The sequence below is a fragment of the Callorhinus ursinus genome, unplaced genomic scaffold, assembly GCF_003265705.2.
Source record: "Callorhinus ursinus isolate GAN/ISIS: 27379988/994484 unplaced genomic scaffold, GSC_fseal_2.0 scaffold40, whole genome shotgun sequence".
NCBI classification, from domain to species: domain Eukaryota; kingdom Metazoa; phylum Chordata; class Mammalia; order Carnivora; family Otariidae; genus Callorhinus; species Callorhinus ursinus.
Genome location: NW_027397102.1, coordinates 7,179,125 through 7,193,560, shown reverse-complemented (window position 1 = coordinate 7,193,560; position 14,436 = coordinate 7,179,125). Strand labels below are relative to the sequence as shown.

The following is a 14,436-nucleotide window of genomic DNA, read 5'->3' as shown; positions in this document are numbered from 1 at the left end:
TAAAATCTGTATATTGCTTTGGATAATATTGGCATTTTAACAATATTTATTCTTCCAATCCATAAGCAGGGAATGTATTTCCATTTCTTTGTGTCATCTTCAATTTCTTTCATCAATGTTTTATAGTTTTCAGATTACAGGTCTTTCACCTATTAGGTTTATTCCTAAATATCTTATTGCTTTTGCTGTAATTCCAAAAGACATTGTTTTCTTAATTTCTTTTTTCTAATTCATTCTTATTGTATAGAACTGCATCAAATTTCTACAGATTGATTTGTACCTTGCAAATTTACTGAAGTCATTTATCAGTTCTAGTAGTTTTTTGGTGGAGTCATAGGCTTTTCTATACAGAGTATCATATCATCTGCAAATACTGAAAGTTTGACTTCTTCCATACAGATATGGATGTTCTATGCTATTAACTGTTTTATATATTTGGGGAGTTCCATGTTGATTGCATAAATATTTATGATTGTTATATCTTCTTTCTGGATTATTCCCTTTATATAGTGCCCTTCTTTGTCTTTTGTTGAAGTTTTTGTTTTAAAGTCCAATTTGGGGACACCTGGATGGCTCCATGGGTTTTGGATCTGACTCCTGATTTCAGCTCAGGTCATGATCTCAGGATTGTGAGATGAGTTCCTCGTTGAGCTCTGTGCGGGGTGGGGAGTCTGCTTGGGATTCTCTCTTTCCCTCTCCTTCAATCCCTCCACTCCCCCCATTTCTCTCTCCCTTTCAAAAATAATAAATAAATAAAGTCTATTTTGTCTGAAAAAAAGTCTATTTTGTCTCACAGAAGTATTGCTACTGTGACGTTCTTTAACTTCCATCTGTATGATAAATATTTCTCCATCCTCTCCCTTTCCATCTGTAGGTATCTTTTGGTCTTAAAAGTGCCTCTTTCAGGAAGCATACACACTGGTTTTGTTTTTTATCCAATCTGCCACCCTATGTCTTTTGATTGGAGCATTAATCCATTTACTTTCATTTTTTATATTTTCTTTCTTTTTTTAATTTAATTTTATTATGTTATGTTAGTCACCATACAATACATTATTAGTTATTGATGTGGTGATCCTTGATTCATTGTTTTCGTATAACACCCAGTGTTCCATGCAGTACGTGCCCTCCTTAATATCCATCACCAGGCTAATGCATCCCCCCACCAGCTGCCCTATAAAACCCTCAGTTTGATTCTCAAAGTCCATAGTCTCTCATGGTTCATCTCTCCCTCTGATTTCCCCCCCTTCATTTTTCCCTTCCTTCTCCTAATGTCCTCCATGCTAGTCCTTATATTCCACAAATAAGTGAAACCATATGATAACTGGCTTTCTCTGCTTGACTTATTTCCCTTAGCATAATCTCCTCCAGTCCCATCCATGTTGATGTAAAAGTTGGGTATTCATCCTTTCTGATGGCTGAGTCATATTCCATTGTATGTATGGACCACATCTTCTTTATCCATTCATCTGTTGAAGGGCATCTCAGCTCTTTCCACAGTTTCTCTATTGCAGACATTGCTGCTATGAACATTGGGGTGCATATGGCCCTCCTTTTCACTACATCTGTGTCTTTGGGGTAAATACCCAGTAGTACAATTGCTGGGTCATAGGGTAGCTCTATAATTAATTTTTTGAGGCACCTTGACACTGTTTTCCAAAGTGGCTGTACCAACTTGCATTCCCACCAACAGTGTAAGAGGGTTCCCCCTTCTCCACAACCTCTCCAACATTTGTTGTTTCTTACCCTGTCCATTTTTGCCATTCTAACTGGTGTAAGGTGGTATCTCAGTGTGGTTTTGATTTGAATTTCCCTGATGGCTAATGATAATGAACATTTTTTCATGTGTCTGTTAGCCATTTTTATGTCTTCTTCAGAGAAGTGTCTGTTCATGTCTTCTACCCATTTTTTGATTTGATTATTTGTTTTTTGGGTGTTGAGATTGAGAAGTTCTTTATAGATCTTGGATACCAGCCCTTTATCTGTAGTGTCATTTGCAAATATCTTCTCCCATTCTGTGGGTTGCCTCTTTGTTTTGTTGAATGTTTCCTTTGCTGTGCAGAAGCTTTTTATCTGGATAAAGTCCCAAAAGTACTTTTTTTTTTTTACGACTTTCACAAACTGTTTATTTTCCGTCAACCTTTTCCATTTCTATTTCCATTTTGTGTGCCTTTGTGGAAGACCAGCTTAAGACCACTCAGTGGTTGTTCCTACCCATTCAGTGGCCTGAGCAGTGGGAGCTGCAGACCAGTCTTCAGTGGCCGGCTGGGCGCTCCAGTCTTCAGTAGGGAACTGCTGAATAGGCACCGAGGGCACCTGCATGCCTTCAGACCAGTCTGCGACTTCAGGCTGAGTAGCAGTGAACTCAGGAGCTGGAGCTGTCCATTCACCCTGAAATTCCTCCTTGGTCACAGCCTTTTCAGCAGCGGCCTGCTCTTCCTTTTCAATCTCTTCAGGATCTCTGTAGAAGTAGAGATCAGGCATGATGTCCCATGGGTGTTCTCGGGAAATGGTGCCACGCATGCGCAGAACTTCCCTGGCCAGCATCCACCACATCAGACCCACTGAGTGAGCTCCCTTGTTGTTGCAAGGGATGGCAATGTCCACATAGCGCAAAGGAGAGTCTGTGTTACACAGAGCAATGGTAGGCAGGTTAACATAGGACGCCTCTGTAAGAGGCTGGTGGTCTGCCCTGGGATCAGTAACCACCAGAAGTCTCGGCTCCCGGAAGGCTGCCTGGATCTGGTTAGTGAAGGTTCCAGGAGTGAAGCGGCCAGCAATAGGAGTGGCTCCGGTAGCAGCAGCAAATTTCAGCACAGCTCGCTGGCCAGTATTCCTGGACGATATGACACTGACATCAGCTGGGTTTTCTTTTCTTTTTTTTTTTTAAAGATTTTATTTATTTATTGGACAGAGAGAGACAGCGAGAGCAGGAACACAAGCAGGGGGAGTGGGAGAGGGAGAAGCAGGCCTCCTGCTGAGCAGGGAGCCCGATGTGGGACTCGATCCCAGGACCCTAGGATCATGACCTGAGCCGAAGGCAGACGCTTAACGACTGAGCCACCCAGGCGCCCTCAGCTGGGTTTTCAATGGCAACAATGGCACGAGCTGCCAGCAGAAGCTTCTCCCAGGTTCTCTTCAGATTTATGATGTAGATACCATCACTTTTCCTTTTGTAGATGTACTGTTCCATTTGAAAGTCAAGGTTGGTGCCACCTAAATGGGTTCCTGCTGCAAGGAATTTGAGGACATCCTCCTCCTTCATTTGCAGGATATCAAGGGCTCCGGACATTGTGAAAGTTTCCCTTTAAGTTACGACAGGAACGCAAAACAACGCCGTATGGACCCTTCCCCGGGTAGCTCGGAAAGCCCAAAAGTACATTTTTGCTTTTGTTTCACTAGATTTTGGAGATGTGTCTTGAAAGAAGTTGCTGTGCCCAATGTCAAAGAGGTTACTGCCATGTTCTGTAGGATTTTCATAGATTACTGTCTCACATTGAGGTCTTTCATCCATTTTGAGTTTATCTTTGTGTATGGTGTTAAAGAATGGTCCAGTTTTGTTCCGCATGTGGCTGTCCAATTTTCCCAGCACCATTTATTGAAGAGACTGTCTTTTTTCCATTGCATATTTTTTTTCCTGCTTTGTCGAAGGTTATTTGACCATAAAGTTGAGGGTCCATACTGGGTTCTCTATTCGTTCCATTGGTCTTTATGTCTGTTTTTGAGCCACTACCATGCTGATTTGGTAATCAATACTTTGTAATATATCTTGAAATCGGGCAACGTGATGCCCCAGCTTCGTTTTTCTTTTTGCACATTTCCTTGGCGATTCAGGGCCCTTTCTGATTCCATACAAATTTTAGGATTGTTTGTATCAGAACTTTGAAAAATGTCATTGGACTTTTCATCAGGATAGCTTTGAAGGTACAGATTGCTCTGGGTAACATAAACATTTTAACAAGGTGTATTCTTCTGATCCATGAGCATGGAATGTTTTTTCCATCTTTTTGTGTCTTCTTCAATTTCGTTCATGAGTGTTCTGTAGATATTAGAGTATAGATCCTTTACCACTTTGCTTAGGTTTATTCCAAAGTATCTTATGGTTTTTGGTGGCATTGTAAATGGAATCGTTTCTCTAATTTCTCTTTCTACAATTGCATTGTGAGTGTGTAAGAAAGCAACTGAATTCTGTGCATTGATTTTGTATCGTGCTACATTACTGAATTGCTGTATGAGTTCTAGTAATTTGGGGGTGGAATCTTTTTGGTTGTCCACATAAAGTATCATGTTATCTGCGAAAAGAGAGAGTTTGACATCTTCTTTGCCAATGTGAATACATTTTATTGCTTTTTGTTGTCTGATGGCTGTTGCTAGGACTTCTAGTACTATGTTGAACAATAGTGGCGAGAGTGGGCATCCTTCACGTGTTCCTGATCTTAAGGGAAAGGCTCTCAGCTTTCCCCCATTGAGAATGATATTCATTGTGGTTTTTCATAGACAGATTTTATGAACTTGAGGAATGTTTCCTTTATCCCTATACTCTGAAGAATTTTATTGAGGAAAGAATGCTATATTTTGTCAAATGCTTTTTCTGCATCAATTGAGAGGACCATATCGTTCTTCTCCCTCCTCTTATTAATGTGTTCTATCACATTGATCGATTTGCGAATGTTGAACCACCTTGCATCTCGGGGATAAGTCCCACTTGGTCGTGGTGGACGATCCTTTTAATGTATTGTTGGATCCTATTAGCTAGGATTTTTTTGAGGATTTTGGAATCCATATTAATCAGGAAAATCAGTCTGAAATTCTCTTTTTTGAGGGGTCTTTGCCTGGTTTGGGGATGAAGGTAATGCTGGCTTCATAGAATGTGTCTGGAAGCTTTCTTTCTGTTTCTATTTTTTGAAAGAGGTTCAGAAGAATAGGTATTATTTGTTCTTTGAATGTTTGGTAGAATTCCCCAGGGAATCCATCAGGCCCTGGACTCTTGTTTTTTGGGAGATTTTTGATCACTGTTTCAATCACGATACTGGTTATTGGCCTACTCAGGTTGTCAATTTCTTCCTGTTTCAGTCTTGGCTGCTTATAGTTCTCAAGGAAGGCATCCATTCCATCCAGATTGCTCAGTTTATTGGTATATAGTTGTCGATAATAATTTGTAATAATTGTTTCTATTTCCTTTGTGTTAGTCATGATCTCTCCCCTTTCATTCATAATTTTATTAATTTGAGTCCTTTCACGTTTCTTTTGGATAAGTCTGGCCAGTGGTTTATCGATTTTATTAATTTTTTCGAGGAACCAGCTTCTAGTTTCATTGATCTGATCTGCTGTGTTTCTGGTTTCTAATTCATTGATCTCCTCTCAAATCTTAATTATTTCTCTTCGAATGCATGGCTTAGGCATCATTTGTTGGTTTTTCCTTAGTTATTTAAGGTGTAGAGTTAGTTGGTGAATTTGGGATTTTTGTATTTTATTGAATGGGGCTTGGAAAGTTAAGTATTTCCCCTTAGGACCGTCTTTACAGTATCCCATAGGTTTTGGACCAATGTGTTTTCATTCTCATTGGTTTCCATGAATGATTTTAGTTCTTTTATTTCCTGGTTGACCCAAACATTCTTGAGCAGAGTGGTTTTAGCTTCCAAGTGTTTGAAATTCTTGCAAATTTTTTATGTGATTGAGGTCCAGTTTTAATGCATTATGGTCTGAGGATATGCAGGGAATAATCTCAATCTTTTGGTATCAGTTCAGACCTGATTTGTCACCCAGTGTGTGGTCTATTCTGGGGAAAGATACATATGCCCTGGAGAAGAATGAGTATTATGTTGTTTTAGGATGGAATGGTCTGTATGTATATCTATGAGGTACATCTGGTCCAGTGTGTCTTTCAAAATTCTTGATTCTTTGTTGATTTTCTGCTTAGATGATCTGTCTATTCCTGACAATTGAGTATTGAGGTCTCCTACAATTAACGTAGTGTTTTCAATATGACTCTTTATTTTGGTTAGCAGTTGGCTTATGTAGATGGCTGCTCCCATGTTGGGGGCGTAGATATATATAGTTGTTAGGTCTTCTTGTTGGATAGACCCTTTAAGGATAATATAGTGTCCTTCTGTGCCTCTAACTACATTAATTAGTTAAAAATCTAATTTGTCTGATATAAGAATTGCTACCCCAGCTTTCTTTTGAGGTCCCCTGGCATGGAAGATGGATCTCCATCCCTTCACTTTCAGTCTGGATGTATCTTTAGGTTCAAAATGAGTCTTGTGCAGACAGGATATGGGTGGGTCCTGTTTTTTATCCAATCTGCATCCCTGTGTCATTTTATGGGAGCATTTAGACCGTTCACATTGAGAGTGATTATTGAAAGATATGAATTTATTTTCATCCTGTTGCCTGTGAAGACCTTGTTTTTATAGACTGTCCCTGTAAATTTCTTTTCTATATCACTCTTGGGGTCTTTCTCCTTTTATAGAACCCCCCTTCATATTTCTTGCTGGGCCAGCTTAGTGGCCATATATTCTTTCACTTTCTGCCGGTCTTGGAAGCTCTGTATCTCTCCATCCAATCTAAATGACAGCCTTGCCGGATAAAGTATTCTTGGCTGCATGTTCTTCTCGTTTAGTACCCGAATATGTCTTGCCAGGCCTTTCTAGCTTGCCAGGTCTCTGTGGATAAGTCTGACATTATTCTGATGTTCCTCCCTCTGTACATAAGGAATCTCTTCCCCCTAACTGCCCTTAAGATGGCTTCCTTGGTTCTAAGATTTGCGAGTTTTACTATTACATGCTGGGGTGTTGGCCTCTTTTCCTTGATCTTGGGAGGGGTCTTCTCTGCCTCTAGGACACGAGTGTTTGTTTCATTCCCAAGATTAGGGAAGTTCTCAACTACGATTTGCTCAAATAAATCTTCTAGTCCTCTCTCTCTCTCTCCTCCCTCCAGGATTCCAATAATTCTGACATTGGAATGCTTCATGGTGTCACTTATTTCTTTGATTCTATTTTCATGGATTCTGAGTTGTTTTTCCCTCGCCTCCTCTTTTCCCTTTTTATCTATTAAATGGTCTTCCCGTTCACTAATTCGTTCTTCTGCATAACTTACCCTAGCTGTTAAATTATCTAAATTAGATTGGATCTCACTGCTAGCATTTTTAAGTTCTGCCAATTCAGCTTTCATTTCTGCCCTTAGAGACTCTATGTTGCCATTAATTGATTTCTCCATTCTAGCTATTGTCTTCACAATTGCTAGCCTGAATTCTATCTCTGACATCTTGGTTATATCTGAATCCATTTGTAAATCTGTGGCATAAATCATAATCTCTGAGTGTTTCTTACTTTGGGGGTTCTTCCTCCTAGTCATTCTGTTGATGGGTGGTTGAGGGAATGTATAGATTCCAAATTATTGACCACAACCCAAGCAAGATGCACCTGTTTTCTAGGGACCTTAGGGTGTTGGCCTCTTGTTTTCCCAGGCTGTCTTCTAGGGAAGACAGTTACTCAGGCAACCCTGTTTGGACAGAGTTGCTCTGCCCCCCTGTGGTGGGGAATGGGCTCAGTGGGAACCAGTTTTGACAGGCCATTTTCTCTGGCGGATTTCCCTGGTGGCTTTCTGTGTCTCTTCCGAGAGTCAGAGCAGAAGAAACTGTTTCCAACTATCTGCCTCAGAGCAGAGAGATCGCAGTCTGTTCTTCAGTGAGCTCTCCAGGCCGCACTATCTCCGATTCTGTCTGTGCTGCTATAAACTGCAGTCCTGGGTTGATGCAGAAAAAGCATTTGACAAAATACAGCATCCTTTCCTGATTAAAACTCTTCATAGTATAGGAATAGAGAGATCATTCCTCAAGTTCATAAAATCCATCTATAAAACACCCACAGCGAATATCATTCACAATGGGGTAAAGTTGAGAGCCTTTCCCTTAAGATCAAGAACACTTCAAGGATGCCCACTCTTGCCACTATTGTTCAACATAGAACTAGAAGTCCTAGCAACAGCCATGATACAACAAAAAGAAATAAAAGTAAAATAAAAAGAAATAAAAATTATTCAAATTGGCAAAATGAAGTCAAACTCTCTTTTCGCAGATGACATGATACTTTATGTGGAAAACCCAAAAGACTCCAGCCCCAAATTACTAGAACTCATAGAGCAATTCAGTAATGTGGCAGGATACAAAATCAATGCACAGAAATCAGTTGCTTTCTTATACACTAACAACACAACTGTAGAAAGAGAAATTAGAGAAACGATTCCATTTACAATGGCACCAAAAACCATAAGATAGCTCAGAATAAACCTAACCAAAGAGGTAAAGGATCTATACTCTAGTATCTACAGAACACTCATGAAAGAAATTAAAGAAGACACAAAAAGATGGAAAAACATTCCATGCTCATGGATTAGAAGAATAAACTTTGTTAAAATGTCTATGCTACCCAGAGCAAACTGTACCTTCAATGCCATCTGATCAAAATTCTAAAGACATTTTTCAAAGTGCTGGAACAAACAGTCCTAAAATTTGTATGGAATCAGAAAATACCCCGAATCACCAAGGAAAGTTGGAAAAAGAAAAAACAATCTGGGGGCATCATGTTCCCCAATTTCAAGCTATATTACAAATCTGTGATCACCAAGACAGCATGGTACTGGCACAAAAACAGACATATAGACCAATGGAACAGAATAGAGAACCCAGATATGGACCCTCAACTCTATGGTCAAATAATCTTCGACAAAGCAGGAAAAAATATGCAATGGAAAAAAGACAGTCTCTTCAATAAATGGTGCTGGGAAAATTGGACAGCCACATGCGGAACGAAATTCGACCATTCTTTAACACCATACACAAAGATAAACTCAAAATGGATGAAAGACCTCAATGTGAGACAGTAATCTATGAAAATCCTACAGAATATGGGCAGTAACCTCTTTGACATTGGCCACAGCAATTTCTTTCAAGATATATCTCCAAAAGCTAGTGAAACAAAAGCAAAAATCAACTTTTGGGACTTCATCAAGATAAAAAGCTTCTGCACAGCAAAGGAAACATTCAACAAAACAAAGAGGCAACCCACAGAATGGGAGAAGATATTTGCAAGGGACACCACAGATAAAGGGTTGGTATCCAAGATCTATAAAGAACTTCTTAAACTCAACACCCAAAAAACAAATAATCAAGTCAAGAAATGGGCAGAAGATATGAAAAGGCATTTCTCTGAAGAAGACATACAAATGGCTAACAGACACATGAAAGAATGTTTATCATCATTAGCCATCAGGGGAATTCAAATCAAAACCACATTGAGATACCTTCTTCCATCAGTTAGAATGGCAAAAATTGACAAGGCAAGAAACAACAAATGTTGGAGAGGTTGTGGAGAAAGGGGAACCCTCTTACACTTTTGGTGGGAATGCAAGTTGGTACAGCCACTTTGGAAAACAGTGTGGAGGTGCCTCAAAAAATTAAATATAGAGCTACCCTATGACCCAGCAGTTGCACTACTGGGTATTTATCCCAAAGACACAGATGTAGTGAAATGAAGGGCCATATGCACCCTAGTGTTCAGAGCAGCAATATTCACAATAGCCAAACTGTGGAAAGAGCCGAGATGCTCTTCAACAGATGAATGGATAAAGATGTGGTCCGTATAGACAATGGAATATTACTCAGCCATCAGAAAGGATGAAGACCCAACGCTTGCATCAACATGGATGGGACTGGAGGAGATTATGTTAAATGAAATATTCAAGCAGAGAAAGTCAATTATCACATGGTTTCACTTATTTGTGGAACATAAGGAATAGCATGGAAACATTAGGAGAATGAAGGGAAAAATGAAGGGGGGGAAATCAGAGGGAGAGATCAACCATGAAAGACTATGGACTCTGAGAAACAAACAGGTATTAGAGGGGAAGGGGAGGGTGGATGGGTTAGCCCAGTGATGGGTATTAAGGAAGGCATGTACTGCATGGAGCACTGGGTGTTATACGAAAACAATGGATCGTGGATCACCACATCAAAAACTAATGATGTATTGTGTGGTGACTAACATAACATAATGAAATTAAAATTGGTTATTAAAAAGATATGATAGATAGGGGTACCTGTTTGGCTCAGTCATTTAAGTGTCTACTTTTGGCTCAGGTCATGATCCCAGGGTCCTGGAATCGAGCTCCACATCAGGTTCCTTGCTCAACAGAGAACTGGCTTCTCTCTCTCCCTACACCTGCAGCTCCCCCTGCTTGAGCTCTCTTTCTCACTCTCTCTCTCTATATATGTGTCAACTAAATAAATATAATCTTTTAAAACGAAAAAATACGGCAACTACATGTAATGTATGATCCTAAATCTGAAGAAAATGTGATAAAAATATTAGTGACATTTGGCAAAATTTTGAATATAGAATTCTATTAGCTAACACTATTTTGTAAATTTTAAACTTTCTAAATTTGCTAAATTTATAAATAATTGTGAGTATGTACTAGAATGTTCTTTTTTCTTAGGAAATATTAATACATGCAGAAGTATTTAGCAATGCATAATCAGATGTCTGCAATTTAGTCTCAAACGATTTAACAAATAATAGTAATATGTGCATATATAGACAGTGTGGCAAAACAAAGGGGACAGAGGTAACAATGAATAGAAGTAAAAGGTATATATGTATTCATAGAACTATCAGTGAAATTCTGTATGTATTACATTTTTTTAAATAAAAAAATGGAAAATAATATAAAATTTATTTGGTCCTATAAGTTGGTTATATAAAGCATTTTTTACCAGTTTAATATTTATTATGCAGTCATTAAAATTCATATGGTAGGAATAAATTAGTAAAAACATGAATTTCCCCCCAAATTAACTAAAAATGTCATTCATTTATAGTGAAAATCCCAACCTTTATTTTTACAACTTGAGAAATCAAATACTAAAATTTGAAGAAAAGAATGTAAAAAGTTGAGTTAGTCATGCTTATATGTAACATTCATAGGCACATGCTATTAACAAAATGTATGGGTTTTATATGTAGAACATCATTATAAGTGCTGAAAATGTATCCCAGAAAACTATGGTCCATGTTACATTGAAGTTAGAAAAAACAAAACACAATGAATGTTCTTCTCTCCTCTTTGATTAAAATTCCCAAGTTGTTTTATTATTAATAAATCTATACTACCTTGAAATTACCCTTTATATTCTCTGTAATTCAACATTTCTGTTGTTATTTTTTATTACAGCCCTCCTAGGATAAGTAACAATTCATATTCTATTTCTTTAAGAAGATAAAACCAAATGACAGAGTTTATATCTTTAAATTTCTCAAGCTCTCCTTACTTCTAATGTAGAAATGAGGCATTTCCCCTCAATTCTGGGTAACTTTTGAAAAGTATATTTGCAGTTTGACGATTAAAATCTTTAGTTTTCTTTACCCTTGATGGTATAAAAGAATCCCTGAAAACTGAAATACCTTCAAGAAAAATTTTCCAATTACATATGTGCTACATAGGTAAGCTTATAAACAATTGTCTTATAATAGCAAATAGAAAATAAACTAAACACTGGGTAATTCAGTCTAGTATTAAGAATTAGTATGACAGGAGCACCTGGGTGGCTCAGTTGGTTAAGCATCTGCCTTTGTCTCAGGTCATGATTCCACTGAGCTCTGTGTCAGGCTCCCTGCTCACTGGGGAGCCTGCTTCTCCCTCTCCTCCCCATTCATGTGCTCTCTCTCACTATCTCTCTCTCTCAAATAAATAAATAAAAATCTTAATAAAAAAATAATTAGTATGACAAGGGTAGTTGAAAGATGGCAGAAGAGTAGGGGACCTCGTTTCATCTGGTCCCTTGAATTTAGCTAGATAACTATCAAATCATTCTGAGCATCTATGAATTCAACCTGAGATGTAAGAAAAGAATTGCCGGAATTCTAAAATAGAAAAGTGACCACTTTTTGCAAGGTAGGAGGTCCAGAGAAGTGAATCTAAGGGGATATATCAGAAAATAAACAATGGAGGGAGGGAGCCTCCATAAACCAGCCACCAGAAAGTGATATACTCCAGAGTGGAAAATTAGAACTTTTAGAAATCTGCTCCAGTGAGAGATGTCCCTTCCTGAAAAGTGCTCAGGTTGTGAAATGGAGCAGAAACCTAGGTGGGACAGTGTGGTCTCAGGATCCCCAGGGTCATGGAAAGAACGGGGCGCCTGAGTAAACAAAGTTCCCAAGCATTGGAAAGGGAAACCAGCTGTGGTCAGCAAGCCCAGGAGTGGGCGCTCAGGTCCCTTTGCCATAAACTGTGAAGCATGGTATGATTGGACGACTGCTCTCCATGCAGGGACCCTGCAAGAAGTAGGCCCATAGCAACCCTCCTCCCTCCTGCAGGATTGGCATGGGTGCCCACTGCAGCAGTCTGCAGAATTTGGCACACACAAAAATGGGAATTTCTTTTCCCTGAGGGTTTACTGAAGAGAGGGGTCGGCAGTCTTTCAGCTCTGAGGCTGGAGATCAGGGCTGGCTATTTTTATTTTCATCTTCTGAAGCAGGGAAGAAAGCACTCAGGGAACAAAGGCCACAAAGAAGAAACTGAAGCAGCTTAGACTAAGCCCATGTCCCTGGCAAGGGGCAATGCAACTATGCCCAGGCAAAGAAAGCTGAAAATCAGTGCAGCAGGGCCCTCCTTCAGAAGACCAGCTGGAACAACAGGAGAATACCAAGTTTCCCAAACATACAGAACTGAAAAACTCGAGTACTAGGGGAAAACAGTATACAGAAGTCAGGGTTTCATCTCATGATTCTTTGATCTTTCAGTTTAAATGTTTCCTCTCTTTTTTTTTCTTTTATTCTCTTTCAACTAGTTTCTTATTTTATCAACTCTTTATTTTTAAGTCTTTTTTTAACTTACATTTTTACATTTACATTTTATAGATATATTCTTCATTGTTGGCTTCCTTTCACTGTATTCAAATTTATTTTTGTGTATATATAAGTTTTGCTTTCTTTACAATTTTGGGATTTAAGGTCTTCTAAAAAACAAACCAAAATACACCTAGGACAAAGTGTATCACCGTGTTTTCTCCAACTGGGAGATTATATTCTCTCTTTATTCTTTTTTTTTCTTTTTTCTTTTCTTTTTGGTTTTTGACCTCTTCACATTTGTCTAGTGTGTATTTCGCTTGGGTCGTGAATGATATTTTTGATTTGTTCTTTCATTCATCCATTCTTCTCTGAGAGAAATAACTAGAAGGAGGAATTCAAAACAAAGGAAAGAACCAGAGGTAATATTCTCTGCCAAAAACCTAATCAATATGGATATAAGTGAAATATCATCGCTGGAATTCAGGATAACAATTACAAAGTAACTAGCTGGGCTTGAAAAAAAAGTTTAAAAGACACTAGAGAATCAGTTAGTTCAGAAATAAAACCTAAGAAGCCAAAATTTAAAATGCTTTGACAGGGCGTCTGGGTGGCTCAGTTGGTTAAGTGACTGCCTTTGGCTCAGGTCATGATCCTGGAGTGCTGGGATTGAGTCCCACATTGGGCTCCCTGCTCAGCAGGGAGTCTGCTTCTCCCTCTGACCCTCTTTCCTCTCGTGCTCTCTATCTCTCATTCTCTCTCTCTCAAATAAATAAATAAAATCTTTTAAAAAATAAAATAAAATGCTCTGACATGCAGTCCAAATTGGCTGCTCTAACAGATATGGTAAATGAGGCAGAAGAGAGTAAGTGACATAGAAGATAAGTTGATGGAGAGGAAGGAAGCTGAGGAAAAAGAGAGAAAAACAATAATGGAGCATGAAGGGAGGCTTTGAGGAATCAGTGATATCATAAAGCAAAACAATATTAGAATTATTGGGTCCCAGCAGAAGAAGAAAGAGAGAGAGGGACAGAAGGTATATTTGAGCAAATCATAGCTGAGAATTTCCCTAATCTTGGGAAGGAAACAAGCATTCAAGTCCAAGAGGTAGAGAGATGGCCCCCAAAAATCAATAAAAATAGATCAACACCACAACAAATAATGAACCTTGGAAATTTCAGAGATAAAGAGAAAATCCTGAAAGTAGCTAGAGGCAACAGCTCCTTAATCTACAATGGTAGAAACATTAGACTGGCATCAGACCTATATACAGTGACCTGGCAAGCCAGAAAGGGCTGGCATGATATATTCAGGGTACTAAATGAGAAAAACATGTAGCCAAGAATACTTTATCCAGCAAGACTGTCATTCAGAATGGAAGGACGGATAGAGTGTGGGAGAGCAAGACCTCAGCGGGTAAAAGATACAATAAAAACAGGAATATGCCTACATGGCAAAAGCTGTATGCAGGTAGCAAAAGCCAACAATTCACCCATCATTCTGTTCTGAAAACAGCACTTGTTGAAAACAGCAATGATGGTGGATAAGATAGTTAGGCCTACTGAGGTCGGCTCTCCCATCTCCTGCAGCC

General features: G+C 38.9%; 1 protein-coding gene across 1 annotated transcript; it reads right to left on the bottom strand.

Moving 5' to 3' along the window:
• Positions 1-2,095: 2,095 nt before the first annotated feature.
• On the bottom strand, positions 2,096-3,344 carry LOC112830190 (small ribosomal subunit protein uS2-like). Its single transcript, XM_025879959.2, has 2 exons — positions 3,073-3,344; positions 2,096-2,861 (listed from the first exon to the last, which is right to left on the bottom strand). Exons 1-2 carry the CDS (start codon positions 3,290-3,292, stop codon positions 2,188-2,190), a joined length of 894 nt encoding a protein of 297 aa, XP_025735744.1. The 5' UTR covers positions 3,293-3,344; the 3' UTR covers positions 2,096-2,187.
• Between the last annotated feature and the right edge of the window lie 11,092 nt (positions 3,345-14,436).